General features: G+C 35.6%; 2 protein-coding genes across 4 annotated transcripts; both read left to right on the top strand.

Annotated features, from left to right (window-relative positions):
- The first annotated feature begins 2,090 nt into the window (after positions 1–2,090).
- LOC115921640 (salivary glue protein Sgs-3-like) lies at positions 2,091–8,176 on the top strand. 2 transcript variants are annotated; one of them, XM_030979355.1, is made up of 6 exons: positions 2,091–2,147; positions 3,876–4,094; positions 5,866–6,111; positions 6,637–6,753; positions 7,144–7,236; positions 7,865–8,176. In XM_030979355.1, exons 1-4 carry the CDS (start codon positions 2,138–2,140, stop codon positions 6,702–6,704), a joined length of 543 nt encoding a protein of 180 aa, XP_030835215.1. In that variant the 5' UTR covers positions 2,091–2,137; the 3' UTR covers positions 6,705–6,753; positions 7,144–7,236; positions 7,865–8,176. The 2 variants fall into 2 exon arrangements, with proteins under 2 accessions (XP_030835215.1, XP_030835214.1); XM_030979354.1 differs by having other exon boundaries at positions 7,135–7,236.
- Positions 8,177–15,727: 7,551 nt separating this feature from the next.
- Positions 15,728–20,052, top strand: LOC100889034 (E3 ubiquitin-protein ligase RNF181). 2 transcript variants are annotated; one of them, XM_003731233.3, is made up of 6 exons: positions 15,728–15,885; positions 16,835–16,876; positions 17,458–17,552; positions 18,432–18,538; positions 19,133–19,207; positions 19,832–20,052. In XM_003731233.3, exons 1-6 carry the CDS (start codon positions 15,803–15,805, stop codon positions 19,889–19,891), a joined length of 462 nt encoding a protein of 153 aa, XP_003731281.1. In that variant the 5' UTR covers positions 15,728–15,802; the 3' UTR covers positions 19,892–20,052. The 2 variants fall into 2 exon arrangements, with proteins under 2 accessions (XP_003731281.1, XP_030835212.1); XM_030979352.1 differs by lacking the exon at positions 19,133–19,207.
- The last annotated feature ends 1,479 nt before the right edge of the window (positions 20,053–21,531 follow it).

Here is a 21,531-nt window from a genome sequence, read left to right as displayed (position 1 = left end):
GAACTTTAGAGTTTGTTTACCTGCCTCGATCTTCGCGCAGGTCTATGGCCAGGCCTCTGGCCGGGCGAGCCGGGCGAGCAGGGCTCGAACATGGCTATGTAGTATGACTATGATAAGGCTTGCGTTTGGTGATATCAACAACAACGATATTAATATCATATTTTACATTATAAGATGATGACGTGAATCCTAATCAAATGATTGGTTGAAAGCGTACATGTGATCAGGCATTTATTTTGCCTAACGCGTAATTTGGATAATGACCGGTCATTATTTAATGGCGATGACCGGTCATTATCAAAATCATGTTAGACCTATAAAATAAATAGACCCTAAAACATAGACCTACCGGTAATCTTATAAAACAAATAATACACATCAAATTGTTCAGGCATTAGTAAAAATTTCCCACACTCTGTACCTTCAAAACAGTCTAAACACCCTCGGCTATCGCCTCGGGCGTGCTAGACTTTTCCACAGGTACCTCGTGCAGGTAATTCTTACTAATGTTAGTTCCCTCACTGCTGTGTATTATTTGTATATTAACAGTATCGGACATCTGAGCAGGGCAATTTTTTTAATTTCCCTCGAGGTTTAATGGATAAGCCAACAAAACTACAGGCAAAAACAAATATTATTAATTTATTATTGACCGCTCAGAAAAGTCAATGACAATGGGATTTTGTGTTTAATTTGCCGGTCAATAATATTATACAGTAAACAAATGAACAAATATTATTGCTGAAAAGTCAATGGCAAAATGCGTGTGAAACTAGTAGGCAATAATGTAGAGCCAATTGTAATTTTCATTGCACATCTATTACGCGTATGGGAAAATGCGCACTTTGAGCGCACTCTATTGTGACATAATATTAATCACCCAAGGCTCACTGTTTGCAGTGTATCAACAAATTTGTCAAGTACTTGATGCACAGTGCTGGTTTGACGATGTTTTTGCAACTTAGTCGGTTACTGTGTTTTACATAATTTAAGAGTATAAGATAGTTTCTTGTTTGCTCTAGATGTCTGATGTGGTTAATAATAGTAATATTGACTGCCTAATTCAGGGCAATACGACTTGTCATATATATGTCGTATTGCCCTGAAGGCAGTCAATAAATAATTAGGCACCAGGGGCCGTTCCTAGAAACCGTCATAAGTCTAACATCTTGACTATCCCATTGAAATGCGTGTTAATTCTACATGTATAACACACATTTCAATGGGATAGTCAAGAAGTTAGACTTATGATGGTTTCTAGGAACGGGACGCAGGTGCAAACAGGGGGATGACCTGGTGCTGGTTATAACTAATATTAGGGCTTTAGGCAAGTGATGAACTGATAGATATTTCAAATTGTTCATATTATTACTTATAGGCTTAGCAGTATGTGCAATGGCCAATGCCCAATAGAAAAGAATACATCTTTCTTGGAACTTGTTTGGAGCATTTGATAATAATGATAATGGCATGCATCTTCACCATGACTTTACTGAGATGTACTAGTACCTGACTATACTGCTTGAAGCAGCTTGATAACCTTGGTATCATGTTTCTTTCTCCTTCCTTTTTCTCCTTCATCTACCATATCATCCCTCTTCCTCGCCTAGCAGCCAAATCAAATGCATCGTGTACAAGTGTTTATTAATGTATTTTAAAGATAAAGTTGAGTTATGGTCATGCGATTGCATTGTGAAAGAAACGGTGTGGAACCGACCAGAAAAGGTTGATCATCTACATGTAGCATATAAGAATGTGTGTGTATTGCAAGGTTCTGGAATCATCAAAATGATAAGAAATTTGGCCAAGTCTTGGTAAAGTTACAAACACTTGCACAGAAAGATGTATATGGGACTACACGAACACGTGGCGTAAAAAACCGGCCCCCCCCCCCGATTTTTACGATGTTACATGCATATTTAGAATATGAAGGCATTTGAAGAGCCATGCTTTTCAGGGAACATGTCTTAACTGATGTTCTTCCACGCTTGCATAATAAGAATGAGTAATGCTCACAAATTATTTTTCACCTCTTCCCAGAACTCAACCTTCTCTTTAAGTAGTTTGATTTTTACTTTTCTCAATCTACAGAAATGAACTGAAAGGCTAATCAATATAACAACAGATTTTCAACACTATGCCAAAAGGTAAGGTATTTCATAAGTGCTTAGATAAAGCGTAAAAATTGTTCTTTTAGTTTTAAGCTCACTTGAATATTTTGATAACTATCATTCATTGTACCTTGTGGGTCATCGGTCGTGCATGAAACAGATTTTTTTTTTAAAACTTTGTAGGGATTATAGTTTCAATGTGGGAGCGAATCTATAATTGTTCATAGATACCTCGCCCTCATGAGGGCTCAGTTGCAGAGCTCTTTCCCATCCCTGTCCTAATCTCATAAAATTGTTTTTTTTCTTCTTTCATTCTACTGGATTTCATGCAAGAAAGGGTAGATCTAGACATAATCCTTAACATTCACAATTACCCAATAAATACAAAAAGGCTGTTTACCTCTCAACTGAACCTAACTGTTGGACTTCAAACCAAAATTTTCAGGAGTTCTCCTCTGGGGTTGTCAGTCTTTCTATCAGTCCATACATCCCAGATATCGTAAATGAAATATCAGGACATATACATGTACAAAGAAAGTTGAGTGAGTACAGATGTTTGTGCCAAATCTTGCAATGGCCTTCCTGTAATTTTCCTACTTGTACGGTACCGGTACGGAGAAGGTTGAAGATACGATAACAAATTATTCCTAGCTGTTGTTGGAGACTTGGAGTACCCGAAGGCTAAAATTTCATGTCAACATTCAGGAAGTTTATTCACATAGGCCCTTTTATTTGGTATAGTTATGGTCTTTAGAATTAAGGTAAACTTTTCTATCTGAAAGGGGGCTCAAAAGGAGAGGGAATAAATATGTAATGGGTTGCTCATAGGTCCATTTCGATAAAACACTAATAAATATAAGAATTCTGCCAATTGTCATTGCTTTTGTAATCTTATTCCCTATAAAAGCACCCTTAAAAAGTGTCACGTGAGTCACAAAAAAACATTAAGCATTTTGAAATTATTAAAGTTTCCGAAAGAGCATCAACAAAATTGTTATGATAGTAATGAAGTTACTGGTTACTCAGCAGATAATCTAGAAATAGCTGTTGGCAGAACAAAAGTACCTTAAAGCCCCACTGCTGTACTTATAGCTACATGCGCCCTCTATATAGCAAACAATGCCTAATCAGTGACCATTGATCCCCCATGATCCTTTTTTTCTCATGATAATTGAGGGCTGAGTTGATGAGATAACCACCTGTCTGTGACCATGCAGGGAGGTCTAATCCCTCCTGGCCAAACTAGTGCAGAGGGGCTTTAAGTGTGTCATGGGAGTCTTGCTGCCTGCACATCATGAGTAAAATAAAGCATCATGTGTTATGAAAATTCAAAATCTGGTGCTAATGGGCACCACTTTATTCATTCCTTAATTTAGTATCAGAGATGAATCACCAATACATCATCCTAAACTTGTAAAAAGACAACTGCAATTACTGGAAGTATTAGCCAAATAGTAAAAATGTTAATGTGTACTTATTGCATCAACTTTGTGTTCTTGAATATACATAGAGTTTGTATGATCAATTCTGATCATCTGACAAGTTGCACTTTACAGTTTCACAAATTCACAGTTTACAGTTTATATTCAACCAAATAGTGAAAACAACAAAATAGAGATTGGAAACGTTGCTTTTCCCCGAACTTATTCAGTTTGAAGAAAAAGTTGAATTTATTACATATTATGCATGTGCGCCTGGCGATGTCTTCTTTGTAAATAACTGTACACACTGTCTTTCTTTTTATTTTCCTTTCCATATACAAAGCCAAGAACAAGTCTTCTGAAAAAGTAGACTGGAGCAAATACTTTCACGAACAGAATGAAAAATTGAAAGCAGATTTGGGCTTGTTCCCGGAAAAGAAGAAGGAAAAGAAGAAGGAAACAATTTGGTACTATCCTCGTAGGAATCCATACACTGGACTCATTCATCACAAAACAAAACCAAGGAAGCGGAGCAGTGGCAAAAAGAAGGTTGCTAGTTCAGGTATCAACTGTTATCCACCTCCACTTTTTATCATTGACAATGATAGGGCCTCCAGGGGGATGTTTCATAAAGCTGTTCGTACACTTATGCATGACTTTACGAACGAGTTAAATATGAAAAGCCAAATGGGATGCTCAATCGTTTTTAACTGCATCAACTAACGTTGAACTGTGCAGATGTAGATTAACATTCTTATCATAACAAACAATTTTTAATGCAAAGTATATTTTTTGCCATAATTTAATTGAGGTTATTAGAAATATAGTCACACTTTGTTAAAACATCAGGAAAAACTTAAGGTATCCTATCTGGCACTTCATATTCAAGTCATTTGTAAAGTCATGCATAACTTTACGATCAGCTTTATGAAACACCCCCTGTTCTATATATCACATCTACATGTACATACAGTTAAATATTTGGAAAGGAATGTGTACTGACTGAAAATACTAAAATAGTGAAATTACTATTTACTAAATTTGTATTCTGATTGTAAGTGATACTGCTTATCCATGCCTGTTGAAGTAAAAAAGAAAGGCAACTTTTTATCCATAAAATATGTAAATATTAAGTCTTCCGATTCATTTTCTTTCTTTTAAGTGTTAGTTTTCATTAATGTGTTATATTAAGTTAAAGAAGTAAAAAAAAAAAAAAAAAAAAAATGTCCATGTTGTAAATACAGGAAGATGAAATGTGCTGAAAATTGTCAAATATTTCAAACTTAATTCTAACACCATAAGAGGATATCTTTATGCATGTGAAAAAAGGAAAAAAATAAGATGCATGTATAATGATGGCTATAGATAGATTAGGTCACAAGGTAAAAAAAGAAAATAAATTCCATGTCAAATGCTACACTTGTAATAATAATAATGATGATAACAATAGAAAGTGATTAAAATATAAAGTACACTTGATTACTATGATTATGATGTGGGGAAGTTCATGAATTCATTTTTCCTTGCAATGGGGGTGGCATTTTCTTCGCAATCACTTTAACAAAACACAACAATTTGAAAAAATGTGTCAAACAAACTACTTCTAAACTTAGGATTGCAATTAAACTTAAAACACTTACTTCTCATGTTGTTCAGAAGCAATATAATTTATGCGTAGGTTGGCAGTGTATTGCCAGGTTAACCACTTCTCTTTATGAAATTGAAAGTTTATGTGGCGAATTGTACTTTCACACTGTTTATGGGATTTCAATGAGAATTGATGTGCAATAGTACATTACATACTTTTTAGGGTAGATTTCCCCTTTACTGAACAGGGAGGGTAATTTCATGGAGGGGGGGGGGGGGTAATTGTCCTTGGTTGTCCTTTGGGAGGGGGGGTGTAATTGTCCTAGGGGGTAATGTTCAGGGGGTTAATTGTCCTTAAGGGTGGTTTTCTTAAATAGATGGAGAAAAAACCTGCTGTTACGGGGCACTAGGTTCCTAAGCTGGGGTATTTTTCCTGAAATGTATACTAAATAATTGTTTGATATTTGATGAGTTCTTTAACCACATGTTCAACCAAATATGATTCCTGCAAACATCATATGAATGGATATTAGGAAACTTTGATATAAGACGGTTTGTGCATATTGCATAAGGTATATTGCCTTATTTAAAAGGGAGGCCAGGTTGCCTATACCCATCCCTTGACCAAGAGCGCCTGGAGACAGCCGGCAGGGTAATAATTTCAGAGGAAATAGTGTTATGCATTGTCATTTACCTCATATGAGTTTAATATACAGGTATATATTGTTTTTTGGGGTTATTTTCAGAGATCACAGAGTCAACGACGGAAGCGGTGACCAAGCCTACGACGACCAAGCCTACGACGACCAAGCCTAAGACAACCAAACCTATGACGACCAAGCCTACGACAACCAAACCTATGATGACCAAGCCTACAACAACCAAACCTATGATGACCAAGCCTACGACGACCAAACCTACGACATCCAAGCCTACGATTACGATGTCTGAACGCTCAGACTCAAAGACTTCCCAACACACCACTACCTCTAGTATGTCTAAGCAGTAGAAACTTTGAAATGACGTCATGCATTTGATCATTATCATAATAGGTCTAGCCATTATAGCCCCCCCCCCCTTCTCTCACTCCCTCTCTCTCTCTCTCTCTCTCTCTCTCTCTCTCTCTTTCTCTCTCTCTCTCTCTCTTTCTCTCTCTCTCTCATTCTTTATCTGACTTTTTTTATTGGTCCTTTCCTATCACAGGCGTCGCTAACATTTTTTTACAAGGGGGCTGTAACACGTTTGGATGAATTATTTTGCACAAAAGAATCTCTTCAAATTTTGCCAAAACACCACTAAATCTACAAATTTGCTGACACAAGTCTTCATGAAAGGAATAAAGTGTTAGAATTTATGTTTTCATGGAGCTATATTTTCTCTGTTTAGGACTTCTAATCCTGTTTGGGTGTCATTCCTTGTCTTATTGTTTGGTAAGTGTGTTTCATGTTTCAGAACACTTTACCCTTAGTTACATCATGATTATTTAACTCAGTTATGTTTGTTAAAACACTTTTCAGAGTCAAGAGAATTATCGACTACGGCCACGACGCCAAAGCCCACAACGAACGCTACGACCATGATGTAGAACAAAACGACATCGCACAGAACCACCATTGTTTCTCTCACTTGCTGAAGTAAGTTAGCTCAAACTTTTCTTTTTGAGGGGGAGGGTACCAATCGTAATACCCTTTTGCCCACAAGTTCAATGACAACAAACACGCCACAGGAATGCATTTAGATAAATTATTTGGAAAAATAGTCCTTTTGACTTTGAAAAAACATTACTAAGTCTAAATGTCCAATTTGGTGACACCAATTATACTTTCTAAAATAAATAAACTGTTGAAATTTATATGTTTAAATGTGGCCCAAGTTTCTTTGTTTTGGCCTTGCATTCCTGTTTAGGTGTCATTCCTGATCCCATTGCTTTGTCGTATGGTTTCATTTGTTACAACCTTGAACCATCAACTATATCATGATCATTTAAGTCTGTAATGTTTGTTAAAATGTTTCAGAGTCAACAGAATTATCGGCTGGGAATGCGATGTCCAATCCCACGACAAGTTCTACGATCACCATGTCAGACACAATGACATCACAAGAAACCACCACCTTCAGTAAGTAAGAGAAACAAGGAAATGATGGCATGGCTTTGATCATAATTATAATGTGTCTAGCCACTTCCCCCTCTGTCTCTTTCTCCCTCTCTCTCCCCCAATCCATCCCCCCCCTCTCTCTCTCTCTCTCTCTCTCTCTCTCTCTTCATCTCTCTCCCCTCCTCCTTCACCCCCCCCCCCCCCATCCATCCCTTTCTCTCTCTCTTCACTCTCTCAATCTTTATCTGATTCTGACTAAGAGAAACAATGCAATAACGTCATGCATTTGATGTTCATTATATTAGGTCTATCCACTACCACTCTCCTGACTCCCTTGACACCCTCTCTCCCTCCCTCCCTCCCGCCTCCTCCCCCTCCCTCTCTTTCATTCATATAGACAAAAATGACTGTAAAAAAATTGTGATGGTGAGCAGAGTTTCTTTAGACATTAATTATCAAAGCTTTAAAAAATATTATGTCTTTGCATCTATTTTTAGTATCATTATTTTTCATTATTATTTTTCTTTTGCGTTATCATCGTCATCAATATCTTTTTTTCTTTCAATATTTCAGTTTCTCGGCTACCCAAATAATCTCTTTGTCGACTTTCTTAAAGTTTAGTCATTTACATATTGTTTTCATCTTTTAGCATGTTCTCTGGTGGAATATGCATACAGCAGGTCGTTCTACAAATCCAGCACTTGCAAGATGAATCAAGTTTATGCGATTTTAGCTTGTTCCCAATTCCATCTGGTCTTCATCGAGCCGCAAGAAGAAAAGGAGTGCCACTGAGGACTACTGGATCGGGTTGACCGGTCCAAGTCTCAGTGAGGCAAGGTGGCTAGATGGATCAAGTCTTACATATAGCAATGTTAAGTCTTCTTTGTTCAGTGACAATGGAAGCTGTTTTCGAATTGTGTTAAGGCTTTAAAATAGTTAGTATGATGAGGAAAAACAAAACATGTTTAACTTTTTTTTTTTTTTTTTTTTTTTTTTTTTTTGGGGGGGGGGGGGTTAGGGGAGAGGTCATAGATAAAATACAGATAAAGGGTGTAGGGGTGTTTGAACATCTAAAGCACCCCCTGTTTCCCAGGGGGTGTTTGAACACCCAAAACATCCCCCTGGATACGCCAATGAATATCTGAGGATACGTGCGCCCTTTTCATCGCAAAAATGGGTATTGGCGCCTATTTTTTTGTTTGGGGGGGAGAGGGAACTGCTTATTTGAAAAACGCTAAATCAATACACAATGAAAATATTGGATAATCGTCTTTTAAAGGCAAAGACCAGTTATGGTCATGCGATTGCATTGTGAAAGAAACGTTGTGGAATCGATCAGAAAAGGTTGATCATCTAGCATCTAGCATCTGCAAGGTTCTGGAATCATCAAAATGATAAGAAATTTGGCCCATTCTTCGTAAAGTTACAAGCACTATACACAGAAAGATGTATATGGGACTACCCTATATCTCTCACAGACCATGAGAGAAACAAATTTACCAAATATATGAATTAGTAGTTGGTTTCCTGGCAAATTTTGTATCATCATGTATTGGTCAAAACATATTCTTTCACATGATTGGTAATGAGAGCTTCCATTTCATTTTTTGAAATTGCGGCGTTTCCAATACTGGTCTTTACCTTTAAAGCTTACAATTTTTTGAAATGTCACTTTTAACACAATGCTGCTTGGTCGTGAATCGTGTGTAGATTAATGCAAACAAAGTATCTTACAAAAAAACATATAACCCCTACTCTATAGAAAGGATGAAATTATTTCTGTACAGCCAATAGTTCGCTCACAATAACTGTTTGTTTTTTGGGCTTTGTGTTTACTGGAGCGAACTTCCCAACAGTTTCTACTACAAAACAATACAAAATTGTATTCATCATAATTATCAATATAATTAATATTATCAGTATTGTTATAATTATAATTATTATTATTATTATCAGTATTGTTATAATTATAATTATTATTATTATTATCAGTTGTAGTAGTAGTATTATTAGTAATATTATTATTGTAATTATTGTTATTTTTATTACTATTAAAGTTATGATAATAATAATACTGATAATAATAATTATGATTAAGATTATTATTATCAGTACTATAATTGTTATGATAATAATAGTAATACTAATAACTACGATTCTTGTTAATCATTATTTGGAGGGGGTATTATAATTTTTATCATTATTGTTGTTAATCATATTTATTAATATTATTATTTTTTTATCATTATCATTTATGCTATCGCTATTTCTTTCCAAACCAATAATAATATTTATAGTAAGTAAAGCTGATGTAAATAGGCAAACTTTATACAATCGGTGTTGCACTATTAAAGGACGATTCATTTTTCTTATTAAAGTCATTAAAATAAGTAAATAAATCACGGTTTGTTTGGCGTGTATTAATATAGTTTCAATACTATAATGTCTATTGTGTTTGGGTGAGTACGAAAAAGAGAGATGCACAGCACATAAGGTCGTGTGGAAAAGACGAATTGAGAGAAGTTTTAATAAAAGAGATGTATAATTCAGTGAGAGAACTCGTAAGGAAGAGATAAAGATTGGGAGAATGTGAGAAGATATTGATTTAAACTGAAAGAAATTTGTCGTGAAAGAGATGTATGGTAGAGTGATAGAATATTGAAAGGAAGACTGAGATAACGATTGTGAGAATATGAGAAGGTGAAAAGGGGACAGAATGGTGAAATAAAAGGGACTGATATCATTTGTAAGAGAGAATAAAAAAGTGAGAGAATGTAAGAAGATAATAAAGTGAGGGATTTTTGCACTTGGGTAGTCAAAAGCGGTAGTTGCCAGGGGCTCAGATAAGACAAAGGTGTAGTCATCCAGATACTTTCAAAAACAAATTAATTCATCATTATTTAAATAAAAATCGCAGAAGTCACTAAAGTTTACTCCTCATTCCTTTTCTGAAAATAAACATTCCAAGCTTTCCAATTAATGACACATTTATCTATTGAGGAAGAAAACGCCCTTTTCCGTTCTTCCTCTTCACTCTTAAAACTGAAATGTTAAATCACCATTTAAAAGGGCCGAGGAGTGACAACTCTTTCAAAATGAACATGCTGGATCCAACCTCTATAGTGTTGGATCCAGCATGTTCAAAGGGTTAATCTACCATTTTGAAAGAGTTGTCACTCCTCGGCCCTTTTAAATGGTGATTTAACATTTCAGTTTTAAGAGTGTTCCTGATCATTCGCTCCTTTGTAGGTTGTGTTACATCGTCTCCGGAGCATTTATCGTAGAACTTTTGCTCTGAGGTTTTTTTAATTTACCTTTATCTTTGATACCGTTTCATCTACCCAAATGATCAGGGGCGGATCTAGGGGGGGGGGGGTACGGCGGTTTACCCCCCCCCCCCTCTTGGGCGGCCTAGCGAGGAAAACAAGGGGGAAGAAGAAAAAAAAGGGGGGGGGGAAGGGTAAAACAGTAAAACGGCGCGATTTTTGCATCCACCACTGGGTCAACCCCCCCCCCCCCCCTTGGCAAAAAGCTAGATCAGCCCCTGATGATTGTGTTCATTGTGCACTTTATGGGTTGCAAATGAACTGTTGGATATCTGTAATCAATTAATTTATCCGTTTCTCATTTTATGCATCTCGTTTTAGACGTTCTTCATCCGTATCTGCTGAATCATCATCTATTGAGTCTATTAAGACTATTATCATCGACAATTTTAGTTACATTATCTTTTTTCATATTTTTCTATTCTTGAAGCCACCATAACATCCTTCGAAAATCCCTCGAAAAATCCCACAAAATCCTTCAACAACATCAACAAACTCCACAACAATCACTTCAAAAAAAGACAATGAAAAGAAAGAAAATCCTTCTGTAACCACGAACTTTATAGCTACAGCAAATGATGATCAGATAATTGACTTTATATGTCAATTGATCCTCTCACTCACAGAGGGCAAAACTCTTAAAGAAATAAATAATTTAGTTCTGGTCGCAGCGAAAAGATCGCTGCAGCAAATAAGTAGTGCTAACAATGTTGATAACGATACTTAAAACATTGATGATACTGTTTTCCATACTACAATGGAATGCACAGGGATTACTAGGGCATGGAAAAGAACTTATAAAGTATTTGAACACACACAAACATTGCTATGATTTGATATGTATACAAGAAACATGGTTTCAGGAAAATAGAGTTCTTCAAATTCCTGAATACACATGTCTCCCAAGAAATAGGGAAAATCAGGCGAGGGGAGGATGTGCGATATACGTTCATAATAAAATCAAGTATGAAGGTCCAATGAATGATGTAAATTTAGAAATGCAGCAAGTAAACATACACGCAGGAAATGAAAAGTTATCAATTGTGAACTTTTATAATCCTTGTAAGAAATTAAATGAATATATTATGAATGTGCTATTAAAAGACGTTAATAAAAATGATAAAGTTATTATAGTAGGCGATTTTAACGCTCATGGTACCATGTGGGGAAGTGACAAAACAGACAAGAATGGACAAGTGATAGAACAATTCGTGAATCATCATAATCTAACTGTTTTGAATGATGGCGAAGGAACCAGACTGGATCCACGAACAGGAAAACTGTCATGCTTGGATTTATGTATAACCACTCCTTCACTGGCATGTAGAAGTACTTGGAGAGTCATGGAAAGCCTTTTTGGAAGTGATCACTTCCCAATAAATATCCAAACAACTTTAGACGGGAAAAGCTCTGAATATAATGATGCTTCAATAAGAAGTGCAGATGATTTTATCTCCTTTAAACATATAAATTTGAAAAAATTTGCTAAGAAATGTGAAGAGATGATTACAAATGATCTCATACTTATAAATAATGATATACAGGAAATATATGATAATTTCATGAAATATTTAAAACTGTGTATAAAAGAAACTGTACCGAAAAGGAGAAATGTCTCTAAAAATCCGGTGCCTTGGTGGACCAAAGAATGTACAGAGAAAATCAAAGAGAGAAATAGAATGTGTAATAAGATGTCACGGAAAATAACTTTTGAAAAGGTAGATGAGTACTTAAAAAAGAAAGCAGAAGCACAGCGTGTGCTCCGCCAAGCAGAACGAAATTACTGGCGAGCATTTTGCACAAAGCTTGATCAGTATATGCCAGAATCTAAGATCTGGGCTTGTATAAAACGGCTGAATGGTGTACTAATAAAAAAAACAAAAAATATGTCAACATTGATTGTAAATAGTAAAGATATTGTCTCCGATCAGGAGAAAGCAAATGCCTTTGGAAATTACTTTCAAAAAATAGGAATAAAAGACAGGGATACTAATAAGGAATTACCGAAGGCACCAAATAATGACATTCATATTTTAAATGTAGATCATGTTATAAATGAACCCTTTTTTATAACAGAATTTGAAAAGGCAGTGCAATCGCGAAAAAAGACTGCCCCAGGAAAAGATAATATACCTTACGTTGTTTATGAAAATCTGCCAAAAGCAAACAAGGAAATCATGCTGAACATTATTAACTTAATATGGAAAACCGGGGAAATTCCAATTCAACTAAAGCATTCTATAATAATCCCTATTCTCAAACATGGAAAAGATCCCAGAAATACATCGTCATATAGACCAATCTCTTTAACATCATGTTTTGCCAAAATAATTGAACGAATGATAAAAGAAAGATTACAATGGTATGTTGAAAAGCATGAATTATTACCCAATTTTTTAAGTGGATTTAGGAAAGGTCGTAGTGTGACGGACAATATTGTACAATTAGAAAATGACATCCAAAAGAGTATAAATTGTAATGAACATGTAATAGCGGTTTTCTTGGATGTCGAAAAGGCTTTCGATACAGTTTGGATAAAGGGTCTGGTTTTTAAATTAGCAAAAAATGGAATAGAAGGGAACATGCTGAGATATATAGAAAATTATCTAACAGCACGAACTTTTCAAGTACGAATTGGAAATACAGAATCTAAAACTTATAAAACGCATAACGGGTTACCACAAGGGAGTGTTTTAAGTCCTCTTTTATATAATATAATGATGGGTGATATACCTACAGACCAAGATGTAAGCATATCTATGTATGCAGATGACTGCGCAATATGGATATCAGGCAGGAACATTGTACATATTACTGAAAAAATACAGAAATATTTGAATCTTTTAAATCGTTGGTTTGAAGAGTGGGGGTTTCGACTCTCACCTGTCAAAACAGTGCCCGTACTTTTTACGAAAAGCTGGAATACCGTTCTACCGCCTGATATAGAACTGAATGGAAATGTGTTAATGTACGAAAAATCTCATCGCTTTTTAGGGGTTATATTTGATAAAAGGTTAACTTGGCAACCACATATCGAAAATGTAATCACGAGAAGTAAAAGAAAATTAAATATCTTAAGATGTCTAACTGGAACAAACTGGGGAAGTTCCTCGAAATCACTTATCATGGTGTACAGAGCAATTATAAGGTCTCTTTTTGATTACGGATGTGAGGCGTATGACAGTGCAGCTGCTACCACCAAAAAAGCCATTGACTCTGTCCAATACCAAGCACTGAGGATATGCGCAGGTGGGCTGCCATTAACCTCCTTAGAATCACTACAGGTGGAAATGGGGGAAATGCCTTTGGATATAAGAAGACAAATGCTTTCAAGTAAATATAGACAAAACATCGAAAGATGGGCGAATCATCCGTTGTTAAAAAACATTGAACCATGTTGGCATTTTGAATACTTGAAGGGGAAAAACGTAAACAAACCTTTTGGATATAGAATACAAAGCAAGCTGGGAAAACGTATAGAAACGATAACCTACTCCCCATTTCCACCATGGTTATTCTACCCTCCGGCAGTGTCAACGGAATTAAGTACTCGAATAAAGAAAACAGATCATCCTACACAACAAAAACAAAGCAGCCTGGAAATCATACATACTAAATGGGCGACTCAATTACATATATACACCGATGGATCAAAAGTACCTGAAAGAGGGACCTCTGCAGCTGCTTTTTACGTCCCTTACTATTCTGTACATCGGAGCAAAAGGTTAGCAAATTTCACCTCTTCGTACAGGGCTGAATTGGCTGCCATCATTCTTGCTCTCAGATGGGTAGATGAATTAGACATTTATGTGGGGGTTGTTATTTTTAGTGATTCACTGAGTGCACTTATTGCATTACAACAACAGAAGGACGAATCTTTTATTCTGGAAATTCTCACCATGACTACTCACTTAAAGAATAAAGGAGTTGATATATATGTAGAGTGGATACCTGGACATTGTGGAATAAAAGGGAACGAGATGGCGGATTTCCACGCAAAGGCCGCATTAGTAAAGAAAATAGAAGTCAATAATAACCTAAATATGTCAGAAATGAAAAGCTTAATTACTACAAGTTCCAAACTCCTTTGGCAAGAAAGGTGGAACAAAACCAACTCGTATTTGAAAACATATCAAAAAGATGTTAATAAACCATTTATATGCTCATTAGAGAGACAACATTCAACAATAATACATCGACTCCGCTTTGGAGTCCTTGGACTTAACCAGGATCTCCTCAGATTGGGAATTCATGCTACTGGTTTCTGTAATAGATGCCCCAGTGAAATAGAGACTGTAAAACATTTTTTAGTACATTGCCCTAACTATATTATAGAAAGGGCTATGTTTCTAACAGAAATTAACGAATCCCAACCTGAAAAAATTATGGAATACTTAAAAAAGAGTGAGTCCAGTATACAAAAAGCTATTGTACGGTTCTTTCTCAGAACGAAACGGTTCCCTATCAGGAAGTAATACCTCCCTTGATGAACAGTAAAATATAATACAATATTATAAATATGCTAAATTACACTCAGTACATTAAAAATATAATAACATAATGTAATAAGAAAATAAAAAAAGAACAGTAAAACATAATACAATATTATAAATATGTTAAATTACACTCAGTACATTAAAAATATAATAACATAATGTAATAAGAAAATAAAATAAGAATAGTAAAACATTATACAATATTATAATATGCTAAATTACACTCAGTACATTAAAAATATAATAACAATCATAATGTAATAAGAAAATAAAATAAGAACAGTAAAACATAATACGATATTATAAATATGTTAAATTACACTCAGTACATTAAAAATATAATAACATAATGTATTAAGAAAATAAAATAAGAAAAAGTAACAACAATGATAAAAGGTATGATAAGATTACTGAATATAGAAGCTTGTGTAGGTGCTATCTTATATACATATTTATGTATGGTGTGTATGTGATATAACAAATAATCTGCACGTACTGTTAAGAAACACTAACAAAGCCCATGAATGTTTTGCTTACGATATTATTTTACGATACTATCTTAAAAGATAGATAAATATAAAACGAAATAAATGTATTTTTAAAAAAATCCAAAATTGAGAGATATAACACGTGCCGTAAAGTAATTTGGCGACAATAGTCAAATCACTGACTAATCGCCAATAACTCAAAACACAACAACAACAACATCAATGATATGACAATTTAGACGAGAACTTACAAATCCACCCGGATTTATTCCTAACAATGGCATCTTATTTCGATGAACATGGCTGTGAACCAACTGGGGAAACTGGTCCTGAACTAAATACTCTGCTACGATGGGCGAGGTGAGATATAATGACAGTTTAACAGCTAGAATAATCATGTAAATGTACGTGAATTTTGAATGTTAGAAAAGGCTGCGCGCAGCTGCTGCTTGACCAGAACCGTGAGGCATTGGTCTCCCCGGAGCTCTGGCGGCGTGATAAGTAGAAGGGTGGCTGGATTCTGCTTATCGCGCGTACATTAATTAATAACAGTGATCAAGGTGATGGTATTTTAAAAATTGTTTTATCATTTATGTTAGTAATACAGTGCTAATGTCATGCTGTGCCAGCTAATACTTATAATTTAAATTGTCATTTTATTGGAAACTCTTTTGTTCGTTAGCCTCTGATTTGGGTAGGGTCGGCTCCTCTCTTTAGTGCACGAGGCAGATTATGACAAAGAAAAAATTGCTACTTGAAATTAAAAATGATGACAAATGTCATTGATGAAATTAATATTAATGTGTTATTGCTGGCGTCGGGCCATACTTCGTAACGACAACGTGTAGAACTGGAACTTGGAACTTTTAAGATAGAAATAGAAACAGAGCGAGTCTGCCATCATGACCATACATGCCTCATTGCAGAAATTACATTCGTTGAAGTGTGACACTGCATGCTGCATAATGTGATAATGAATCCGAAATGTGGTTTTTTTTTGTTGTCATTTTACCTGAAGAGAAGTTATAGATTATCTTCAATTTTATCATTGAACACATTTCCATTGAAGATTGTGGTTAGAAAGGGCATTATTAAATCACAATGAGCATGAACATATACACATTGGTGACTCTTGATTGATTAATCTTGTCGAGACAACCCGGCCTTGCATTTGCAGCTAGGCCGAATTTGCCAGAAGGCCAAGTTAGCCCGACTCCGTGATGATGATATTCTGTTATGGATAACCCTGATTTGTGTCTGTGTTCATCAAGTTTTGATTTTTTTAAATTCTGTATCTTATAATTCACAGGATTCTAATAAATGATGTTAGGCAGTATGCTGAAAGAGAAGGGTGAGTTTCAACATCATCATCAACATCGTCGTCATGATATGAGAAGAATTGTTCCTATTAATTATCCATGGTCAATTCTTCTTCATGAAAACCACTCAATACCACAGAGATCTTGGTCGCAAATCCAACAATGGAGCAAATGAAGAAAAGTACATTTCTTTTGAATAGATATTAATAGGTTCAACTGGAGTAAAGAACAAATTATCATTTGAAGTCTTTAATTTCAGAAAATAAACAAATAACATAAACTCCAGGTACTCATTGATTATTTTAAGACAATATGTTTTATATTAAGTTCCCGAGATTAAGACCATTTGCAATATAAAGAGATAACTGAAAAGAAGATGCGTAATAAACACAGGCCAAGGATTTAAACTGGCTACTGTACACCTCTGGGTAACGAATCAAGTAGACAGAATGCTAATTAATGATTGAAAATTATGGGTGAATGATATCCTTTTTTTTAAAGATGCATGTTTACATCAGCTTGAGCAATCTAAGAAAAACATTTATTTCTCTAGCATGTTTGTTATTCGTTTATTTGCTTTGTGTTATTTTGATTATTATTTTTCTCTTTTTAGTTTGGAACTCCCACCTGATATCAGAAAAGCTCCTCCAGCTTCAAAGGAATGTGTTGCCAATTTAAAGGAGACCAACGTTTTAAAAGACAGATCAGGTAAGCATTCCAGATATACCCAGACGTATGTGAGATGAAGGCTTTTCATGGGGTTATCGCCTAGATTCCTTTACATCTTTTAAGACAAAATTTATGCAATTTTAAATATCAGGTACCTTGCAGCCTCCAAATTAGCGCACTGCAGGCAGCTGTAATAATAATAATAATAGTGGGATCTTTGTATAGCGCTCGTGTCGGTCAGATTTGACCCTCCTGGTGCTGCCGATTAGTACCCTGGCTTTAGCACTGCTGCCATACAGCCCTCTAGCATTTCAAGGAATAAATTCCTACCAGGTACCCATTTACTTCACCTGGGTGGAGTGTGCCAAATGTAGATCAACGTCTTGCCAAAGACATTAGTGCGGCGGCGGGACTCGAACCGCGGACCTTGTGATCGACAGTCCGGCGACGTATCCACTCGACCACAACACCTCTATGTATGGTACCTAATGCATGTGAATATAGAGACTACTACTCAATTGCCAATAATAAAAAAATAACTATAGAGATGCATATGAAACCTTATTAGGGGCTTATTCTTGATATTTAAGATACTCTATTTTTATGCCAAGTTTCTCCCCATGGCCGAGATCCCCGGGGGGGGGGGGGGGGGGGGTGATTCCTCAGCTGAGAGAGAGCACCTTTTTAGGTTTGATATCTTGATTTATTAACTGCACTAATGTACTTTGGCAAGACATCAATCTACACTTACCACTCTCCACCCAGGTGTTAATTGGGTACTGGTAGAAGGAAATTCCTTGAATGCTGTGAACACCAAAAAATTGGTAGCCTAGAAAAGTGGGGGTAATATTGGAGCACCTTGCATGTTGGATATGTGGGGTACAATAAAGTATCCAATATATTTATTGTTATTACCAGAGAAGTGTCCTATATGCCTGCTGCCCTATCGAAGGGGAGATGTAACAAAGACTCTACCATGCACCCATGAATTTCACCAGACTTGTATCCTACCATGGCTAGGCAAGGTATGTATTAAAACCAAGCAATATTTTGGATTTTAAAAAAAAAAAAAAAATTATTTATTCATTTATTTTTTAATTTTACAAGGATTGCTGTCCAATATCACACCTAATAGCCACATTTACGGCTAGGAGGATTTGTTATAAACTTCTCATTATTTGTCTCATTTACATCATAATTTCACCTCTGTTATTCTCTGTTAGTTTTGCTTCAACTCAGACACACATACCAGGGATAATTCAATTGTACCATGAAGGTGTCCTTCAAAGGTTTTTAACAATCTTTAGCTGGAATGCAAGAGAATACTTTTTTAATAAGTAGTAACCCAAAATAAGTTAAATTGATTTCAGAAAGAATAATTAGTAGAGGTAAGCCTTGTGGATGCATTGATCTGAAGAAGAAAAAAAGAAAGTTTTCATGAAAAATAAGCATGATCAATTTTTTTTCTTTTACTTCATGATTTGGTTATTAATATAAAAAGTGTCGTTGAATGATGGAGTTTCTAGAACCCTTATTACTAGTATGTTTAGTAACAATCGCTTCAATATCAAAAGAGTGCTCAATTTTTGATCATTTATTTTCTTCCTTTAAAAAAAAAGACCAATTCCTGTCCCCTATGTAGACATGAGTTACCCACAGATGATGAAGATTATGAGGAATACAAAAAACACAAAGTAAGTAGTCACGATACCACAGTCCAAATACCTTGTTTATACAAGGGCAAATTGACCGTTTCTTGGCCGTAGAGATAGTGCAATATTGTGTTTGGTCTGTTGTCGATCTGTTGACTAGAATATAATGATAACAAATTAAAAAATTTAGAACAGATTGGAAGAAATTTGTGTTAAAATTCTGTGTGAACTTACGTGTAGGTAAATAATAACTGTAGTCCCCCCCCCTGAAGGGTGCACAAATTGCACATCCCTCTTTTTGTGTGAAGGCATAAAACAATTGAGTTGGAAAGAAAATACATGTACACCTTGCAATGTAGGGGATATGAGAGAGAGAGAGAGAGAGAGAGAGAGAGAGAGAGAGAGAAAGAAGGGGGAGAAATAGTGAGAGAGAGAGAGAGTATTCATGTACATTAATAGTCAGCAGAGCTAGGAAACATTCTAGGTTTGACTTTATCTAATTGTGTTACCGTTAAGACTACAAAGAGAGAGAGATACTCTATCATTTATTTTTGATAACTTTCAATTAACCTTCGGCTACATTTCTTACTTTTACGTAACAACAATGTTTATGCTTGTCAAACATGTTTGTTTTTCATCTGTCTTGTTCTTCCCGCAATTTCACAGGCACGGGCCAAGCAGAGACAGTTTGAAACGGAGAGCCTTCACAACTCTATGTACACATGATGGAGAAGAAAACATGAAGAGTTCCGTTCCAAAATATGCTACATCCACAAAACTAGGTTCTGAGAAAAACAAGGGTTTTTAATTAATATGCCTATTTTGCAATATCAGTTTGAAATGAAACTCATTCCCATGGTGTATTGGGATGACATTATAACTTTAAATTTTTTTTTAGATTCCACAGTTTTAATAGTGCAATAAATTAATTACTTTTAAAAATCTGTTGATGTAGCTAGCACGTCTTGTAACGGAACTCTGGGTCCCCCAAGCTTGCAGTGTACTGAGTGCCGCTCACCACCTTCTACTGTGTGGGAAACTGAATATCAGTGCGCGTTCATTCATGCACGTCATGCTGCTCTGTGATTGGTCGGTTTCTAAAGCAGGCCACTCTATCGTGTTCCGGAACTGAACTGAAATGGATGTAGCATGTTTTGGAACCAAACTCAGTATGTTGATGTCGGATCTTTTTATATTCTCATAAAAAACTAATGTTTTTTGTTTGTGTCTATTTATATAACAACTAAAAATAAGTATATTCATGCCAAAAATAAAAAGTCTATGTTGTTAAAAAGTTGATGCCGCATGTTTCGGAACTAAATTCTTAAAATACACTACCATACATGCCAACTGTTCAGATTAAAGAGGAACATTCCTCTTTTTGGGAGAAGATAATTATCATTTTAATGCAGGTGTTCCTCTTCCTGTACAAATTTGTCTGTTGTATTGAATAGGAGAGTTAGGATTGTTCCTCTTTTTTTTTTAAATAGCATAATTTGTACAGATTTCTGATTTTCAAATGTTGGCATGTATGCACTACACATGTGTATATTGTTTTATAAGTAACAGCACAGGTCGATTCCATAATAGAAAAAAAGACAATTTTAAATTAATTTTCCAGCAATAAATTATGCATGGAATTGCTGAAGTTGTGTTAGGGCAATCATAAACAACTGTCAAAAGTCCAAACTATTTTATGCGGGCCCATCAAATTCGACTTTAATATGTATTGGATCCATGTTTGTTTACGTGTTGTCAAAATGAATACTGGTATAAATGCCCTTCTTGTTCCAGGCCAAAGACTTTGTAGAGATTGTATTTGATGATTAAATTTGTAATGGAATTGTATTTATAAAACCCATGCCCAGGAATATTGGGACAATTTATACCCCTTTCAAACCAAATTTTGGCTTTTTCTGCATGAAATTCCCTGGGGAAAATCTCAGAATTGTATGTGCTCAATTGGCTGGGTAAACAGAGAAAAAATACCGGAGTACCTTTCACTCCGACCTCGGTTCTCGAGGAAGTTGCCATTTGGTTAGGAATCTCACGATTGATGTGTTCTTATAAGTAAGGTCAGATTCATGGCATGGAGTTTGGAAGCATGTACGTGGCTATACACCTATCATCAGGGGGGCGTTTCACAAAACTTGTCATCTGTGACAGATGACAGTTTTTGTTGCAAGCTAGTGAAATCCTTGCTTCTGATTGGTTATCAGCACATTTGTTACTGATTTTTGTCATTTGTCATTGAATTTTTTTTTATGAAACGCCCCCCCCCCCCCCCAGGACGAGCGAGAGCTAGGCGTGTGTAATCTGTGAGATCGGGCGGGAGTGATATTTGACCTCCTACATATTTCACTGGG

The sequence above is a fragment of the Strongylocentrotus purpuratus genome, unplaced genomic scaffold (genome assembly GCF_000002235.5).
Source record: "Strongylocentrotus purpuratus isolate Spur 01 unplaced genomic scaffold, Spur_5.0 spur5_scaffold_10, whole genome shotgun sequence".
In the NCBI taxonomy this organism is placed as follows: Eukaryota; Metazoa; Echinodermata; class Echinoidea; order Camarodonta; family Strongylocentrotidae; genus Strongylocentrotus; species Strongylocentrotus purpuratus.
This window is presented reverse-complemented; position numbering and strand designations above follow the sequence as displayed.